Source organism: Telopea speciosissima, chromosome 2, assembly GCF_018873765.1.
Source record: "Telopea speciosissima isolate NSW1024214 ecotype Mountain lineage chromosome 2, Tspe_v1, whole genome shotgun sequence".
NCBI classification, from domain to species: Eukaryota; Viridiplantae; Streptophyta; class Magnoliopsida; order Proteales; family Proteaceae; genus Telopea; species Telopea speciosissima.
In genome coordinates this window covers 51,360,339-51,367,695 of record NC_057917.1, presented here as the reverse complement: position 1 = coordinate 51,367,695, position 7,357 = coordinate 51,360,339, and the positions used below count along the sequence as shown (strand labels likewise).

General features: G+C 37.7%; 1 protein-coding gene across 1 annotated transcript; it reads right to left on the bottom strand.

Annotated features, from left to right (window-relative positions):
* Positions 1 to 938: 938 nt before the first annotated feature.
* Positions 939 to 7,076, bottom strand: LOC122651309 (glucose-1-phosphate adenylyltransferase small subunit, chloroplastic/amyloplastic). Its single transcript, XM_043844648.1, has 9 exons — positions 6,771 to 7,076; positions 5,464 to 5,760; positions 4,379 to 4,648; positions 4,069 to 4,248; positions 2,959 to 3,062; positions 2,745 to 2,856; positions 2,458 to 2,556; positions 2,149 to 2,268; positions 939 to 1,318 (listed from the first exon to the last, which is right to left on the bottom strand). Exons 1-9 carry the CDS (start codon positions 7,035 to 7,037, stop codon positions 1,202 to 1,204), a joined length of 1,566 nt encoding a protein of 521 aa, XP_043700583.1. The 5' UTR covers positions 7,038 to 7,076; the 3' UTR covers positions 939 to 1,201.
* Positions 7,077 to 7,357: the final 281 nt, after the last annotated feature.

Sequence of the window (7,357 nt, the reverse complement as noted above, 5' to 3'; positions counted from 1 at the left end):
TTGTGGATAGTTGAATGATAAAAGATAACAGAAATCAAATCTCCAAAGCTTAATTTCAGTTTTAACAAACCAGCGGATTCTCTGTTTTTCTATTTATTTCAGCATGGTTTGATTTGTTACTTAAATCTGGTTTTGTAACCTGTTCAGCCCCAACTTTTGGAACATCAAAGAGCATCTCCTAGGTAACCTTCGGCCTTAGTTTGGTGGGCATCAGATCAATATCTTGGCTGCTATCTGAAAACACCCAAAACCTGCAAATTTTGGATTCCATAATTTTGGGTATCGTTTTTTGGGGTTTTGGAAAGGGAGTGGGTCACGGTGTGATGATAAATTTGATTAATAGAAGGAAAAGAGAGATGGGTTTTGAAGTTTAGTGGAGAGATGGGTTCGGTTAGGGTGTTTGGAGAAGAAGAAGAAAGGCGGGAAGAAGATTGGAGATGGAGATGAGGGCTTGGGTTTCAGTTTCGTATGGAGAAAGAGATGGGTAATATCCAATCCAAGAGAGGGATGGAGGAGCTGGGTTAAAAGATGGAAATGGGGTTCGGTGGTGGTGGTGGCGTTGGTGCTGGTGGTGGAAGAGGATCTGTGGCGGCTGTGGTGGCGATGATGGTGGTGCTGGCAGAAGAAGAAGAAGAAACGTAGAGAGGAAGAAGAGAAAATTGAAATAAAATTACATTAAGGGTAATCTGGGGTTTTAGAAAAATTGGATATCACTTAATGGTGTTTTTTAACGGTTAGAGTACGGTTGATATAATCTTTAAAAAGTAAAGGAGGGCTTTATCATATTTCAAAACTTGGGTATTGGGTTGATATTAAAGAAACTTAGAGGGGAGGGGGATGATAATTTCCCTTATATAAATTATCGTAATACATTAATAAATTTGGTCTTTATTAATAGTGTAAATTCTGATGAAACATGTTTGGCAGTCTGTAGATTATAGAAACATGGACTTTGCAGCCTCAGGAGATTCTCCTCATAAAGGTAAAAGTAAAATAAATATACAATACCAACGAGGCTAAAGTACCAAGTCACTGCTAAAATACCTAGCACTGCCTAGTGCATAAACATTGTCCCTCAGGATCCAAAAGCAAGAGATTATAAGGAAGATAGAACTCTTATTACATTGGTTTTCGGGCCCAAAACTAGAGAACAGTACGTGGGTTCTCTCTTTATACATTGTGGGAAGAATTCGAAGTGGTTTTAGATGATGGTTCCAGTGGGTATCAAAGCATCCTTAATTACTGTGACGATTCCACTCTTGATGAAGTACCCATCTGTTTCTCTAGCAGCTTCTTGCACATTGTCGCTGTTAATGATCTGCATAACAAACAATGTTTCAACATTAAGGACTCAAAAAGGATATTAAATGCATAGATGTATATGCACACTTATTGAGTATATCAGGGTTATAAAAAGAAACATCACTGATACCACCACCAACAGCATTGTATCCCAACACCCACAAAGGCCAGTAGAATGTAAACTGGTTAGACTCAACCCATTCTTAAAATTTAACTAATAACTGGGAGAGAGAATACATTTATGAAATAATTGGGCTACCAGATATCTATTTTAACATCTAGTGACTTTTAAAATAAAAAAACAGTTGTTTTCAGAGTTTCTTGTTTTACAGTGATCTGAGTCATCTAAATCTCTCCCATGAACCACCTTGGCACCTCCCATATAGCCATTTGGAGATATGGAGAGGCAGATTATTGGGAAGTATTGGATGGATCTGTATCAATTGATCGGGATCTGGTCCATCTGGGGCTGATATGCCTGATCAGATTCCAATACTTGAAACCATGATTGATGATAATGTCCATGGATGGTTTAGAATCTGTCATCCTGAGGATTCTTCCCTGCTCATGCCAACAGTTTAACTTCTAATCTTTTATTTAAAATAAACAAATAAGAGAGCTCACTTTTGCCACATGATGAAGCGCTTTTTGGGCTGACAAACACCCTCTTTACTTATACTGAAAGATTTACTTAGGATGGGCGATTATTATCTCAGTAAATCTTCATATTAGATTGACTATATAAATCCCCCATCCCTCTTGTACAAAAATCTGGCTATGCACAGCTACCAATTTGGTGTAGCAATATGGAATAATTCATGGCGATAGGAGGTATTAAGTGCAAACCTTCACATTGTCTCCGATGCGAGCATTCTTGTCAATAATGGCCCTCTTGATGTGAGAGTTTTTGCCAATACCAATTGGTATGCTACCTTTTGCAGCCAAGAACCTCCTATCAGCATCCGTCTGGTGCAAACAGGATGAAAACCATTATTATTCACGGCACATACATGACCATTAAAATGTAAATCAGCAATTCTTTATCAATTTACATGTCAAACTTCCCAGTCTTTCAAAAGATGGAAACTACCAGATTATCAGTATCAAGTCAAGAACAAAAGTATAAATCACTAATATTCCCCACAAAAAAATTACCTCATAATAATCTGCTCCCATTAGCAGTGTATCTTCTATAATCGCACCCTCTGAGATGCAAGAACGGAGCCCAACAACAGAATGGTGAATCTTGCAGTTCTGACACAAAGAAGAATGAGAAGAAAAAAAAAGAATCTTAGCACAAGGTCATTATCTAAGCCTTAATTGCCGTAACCAGGAAGAAATGTAACTTTTGATGTTGAAACACAAAGAAGATAATAGAATCATTAGGTTAAGCATGTTCAAGCCTACTTTAAAATACAAAAATATGGCTTTTGGCAACTTGCCTTAATCACACAACCCTCACCAATAACACTATCTGTGACATCAGCATCAAGCATTTTGGAAGGAGGCAAATACCGTGGTTGTGTATAAATTGGAGAAGAACGATCATAAAAGCTGCATTAAAGTACATCTTCAATTAGACTTGGAGGTAAGGAATAAAAGATGTTGCATCATACAACCTAGTTGAGAGACTTGATCTCCCTGGATTTAAACTACCTGAAATCTGGTATTGGCTTTTTGGTAATCCCCAAATTTGCGTTATAAAATGCTTCAATGGTACCAATGTCCTCCCAATATCCATCATACAAGTAAGCTTGCACCTGAAGAAATACCATTAAGATGTCTCGAAATCAGGGACTGAGAATGTGAACACAGGGAAATAGAGAATAAATATTAAAATCTCCAGCAAATAAAGTATCCAATTGTGATTTTACTTTTAGAGGTTTCATTGGCTTTGGATGAATTAACTCCATGCCTGTAAGAAGTTGACAGTCATGAAAGAACAAAAATGAAAATATGTTTTAAATTGGCTTCAGATATGGAAATATTAAGGCTGTGTTTGGTATGCATTCTAGGTCAATTTCGCATTCTCAGACCATAAAAACAACTATTTTTATCATCTGAGAATGCGAAATCAACCAAGAATGCATTCTAAGAATGCATACCAAACACTGCCTAAAACCTCAAGGATTATGTAGAAATTAACTTCCTGATTTATAACCAAAGTGGACAAGGCCAACAATGAGCTCATACTTGTTGCTGCCACACCAGTGGAGCATATGGATTGTAAATCCTGCTAACTTGATCTCAAAGGCCAATTATTGACCAAGAATGCTTCATAATTAAACAGGACAAGGTCAATTATAAGCCTGTAATCCTTGTAGTCGCTCCTGTGGAGAAGAAGATGGGTGCGGACCTACCCATTGTATAAATCCCACCAAGTTAATCTAAAAGGCCAATTATTGATCTAGGAATGATTCATAATTAAAAAGGACAAGGCCAACTATGAGCCGTAGTCCTTGTTGTAGCCATACCTGTGGAGCAAAATCTAGGTTGGGCCCGAGCCATTCTATTTCTATACATCCCACCAAGGTGATCTCTGAGGCCAATGGTTGACCTTAGTGAATATGCAATTAACTTAATGCTTTCTTTAGGACAGTCAGGATAAATTGTGGCAAACAGTTCAAAGGCAAATGTCCAAAAATTAAAAAGCAAGGAAAGAAATAAAATCATAAACACAAACGTATGCAGACAGAACCACACCTTAGAGAATTAGTCCAATGCAGGATTTAAATTAAAGGGAGAATGAATGAAAATAAGACATACCCTCATTCCAATGGAAGTTGCACCTGGAATGACTTCACTTCCAAAATCATTAGCTCCAGGGAATTTCTCACGGAGTAGCTCCAACATGACATTTTTGCTGACAACATATATACCCATACTAGCAATGTATGGCATCTCTTTAGCTCTCACATCATCAAGGCCTAAGATGGTAGTATCAACCTGAAATAAATTTGACAAAAGTCAAGCCAAAAAGTCAAATGCACCTTTCATAAGAAAAACAATTTGAGAATATTGAAAACACAAAGTTACAAACAGCAGAATACATATAAATCCATTTCATATTTTCTACCTTCATTGCCTTCAATTGTTCTCCTTTTGGCTTCTCTGCAAATTCAATTATCCGTCCTTCTTCATCAATCTTCATGAGTCCAAATGCAGTGGCACGTTTTTCATCCATCGGAAGTGCAGCCACAGTAATATCAGCATCAGTTTCTCTGTGTGCTTGAATAAACCTCTCATAATCCATTCGGTATAAATGATCCCCAGCAAGAACCAGGAATTCCATAACATTATGTTCCTCAAACAGCCATAAATACTGCCTTACAGCATCAGCAGTACCCTGCAATTTATGAAGATGGACTCCACTGTAAGAGCCAGCTAAAGAGAAAGGGGTCAAATCCATCTATCAATTTTTTCATTAATTTTTTCTATGCTTCCATTCTCTTTTCCCCCCTTCTTTTTAAGTAGTAATTTTTCCTATCATTCAGCTCACCCACCCAAAAAAAAAACAACAATAACAAATCATCCCATCTGAATTGGAGTAATTAAATTTCTAGACAAGAGAATACTTGTAATTGGCCTTTAAGTTAAACAGGATTGCAGAAACCGAGTAACATGTCCAATAATGTAACTGAAATTCCCTACACCACAAGTGCAACCTAAGAAAGAGAAGAAGTTCCTATATGTCACACATGGATTACAGTATGTAAATTTATTGAATTATAGACTAGTCCATTTAATCAAGGAGCTTATCAACAAAAAGTGAATATTTCAAACTAGTTTTTCACTTCTTATCACGAGAACTCATGTTAGGTAGGGGGATGTGACATAATCAACACCAAACCATAAACAAGCAAGGATCTTGAGACCACATTCCAAGTTTTGCCACCTAAACCTTCACAGGGTGAGAAAAAAAAATCACCTTTTATGTTGAAAAAAGGGATTAAGTCCAAATCAAAATGTTTTAAACCAAACTGAAATGAAGTATGAAATCTCATTGAGAAAATGAGCTCATCAAAAGCAAATTAAACACATTGAAAAAGCCAACCTTAGACACACACACATATATATAGAATATAGTCCAAATTCTGATGACCTCATACTGAAGCAGAAAAACTATTAGACACAAAAAGCAGAACGAGGTTGTATTATTACCTGAAACCAGTTGGGGTTCTCAGGGCTCTGCTGAGCGGCAAGAACTTCAACAAAACCTTCATTTTTGTACCCTCCCATGTTACTGGCATATGCCCGGGATAGGTGGCGGTTAAGAGATGCAGAATTGAACTGGGTGAGAACATAGATTTTTGATATATTACTGTTCAAGCAATTGCTCACAGGAATGTCAATCAGTCTGTAGTTTGCTCCCAGTGGAACAGCAGGCTTTGCTCTCTTCTTGGTAAGGGGATATAGGCGGGTCCCAGCTCCACCCCCAAGAATAATTCCCAGAACACTCTGTAGAGAATCACATCAACAGAACTTAGTTCTCCATCCACCTTAAATGATGAAAATTATGAGGTAAAAAACTTCTAACAAACAAGAACAATGACAAGAAGGAAGAAATCATACAATCACGAGACCACTAATAGTTTGCTTAAGCCTTAATGTTACAATCGAGGCATCCAACCTAGCATATAATAGTCCCACAGATTCGACATCATGAATCCAGCGAAACTGGAACTCAGAGCTCCATTGAAGAAAACTACTAAATAGATTATTACAGCAGAAATCAATCGCGGCAATTCAAGATTGTTGCTTCGGAGCTACAAAAAGGAGAGCCTTGAAAATTGCAACAGAGAGGTCTAACAGTAAAATATAAATTACAAAATTATACATAATTAAACTATGATTTGATTAGCCAATGTAAACAGGCTGGGGGAAAATTATAGCGTCCACTTGACACAAGTTGTCCAAATGGTGGGATCCACAATCGTTTCCTACATCCGGGAACTCTGAGATCCAGCAAATGACTTCAACAAAACAATGACCTCAGACAGATTAGGGGCCGGGGGTGAGCAATCCGACCAATGAGAAACGGCCTCAGGTAGCTCCTCAGTCCCCAGAGCAGAGAGAAAGAGAGAGTGTTTGTGAAAAGTGAATAACAAACTTAGATCTAGGATCATAATTAAACATCAAAAAAGGCTAGACGAACTACATTATTTCAGACAATCATTATATAGGAATTAAGACAGTGAGTCTTAATTTACTCTCTAAAATCCGTAATTTACATCCTTGCATCACATTAATTCTTTTCTCAAACAAAATTTACATCCGCAGTGTTAATTTCTTGATTAGATACAAACATGAACAAATCACCAACGATTCCTCGTAGAATTTTGAGATGATGAAGATAATCAAAGAACTGCACAGAAAAGGTGAACATCCAACGTAGTAACACCAATAAACTCGTAAGTCGTAACTAAAAGGTCAAGAAGAACTGAATTTAATCAAAAGTGAAGACTTACACGGCTAGCATCAGGATCGAGACACGTCTGCGAATTCTTGGAGTCAGAAACCGCTTTAGGAGAAACCAAGAAAGGAATTTTGGCATTTGGAGCATTCTTCGGGCGACGGAAAATCGCTTTGAGTGGAATCTTATCACCGGCGAGGTAAGATGAAGAAGAGGAGAGGTTTCGGTCTACGGATTTGAGGAAAGGTGTGTTTGGTTTGTCGACAAGATTCAAGTGATTCGAGGAGGGAATCCTCGAGATTCCTATCGCAGACATCGCCATTAACGTTTGAAATTGATGCTTTTACCTCTTTTACTCTTTGTATCGAATCGAATTCTTCAAGTTTCTTCTAGTGTTCCTCTGGTTCCAAAAATCCTACTCGGAGCCTGAGAGAAGAAGAAGAAGAAGACATACCGGGAAGGACAGGACAGAGTAACGAGCGCCTTTAAATACGAACATCATTGTCGAAACAGATCTGAGGATAATAAAATGACTCTGTTCTTTGGAGAAATTACCGATGAACCAAGACAATCGCGCTCAGTTTACGTTCTACAAATAAATGAAGAAAGAGGGGTTATTAAATACATAAACTATTTTTAGGA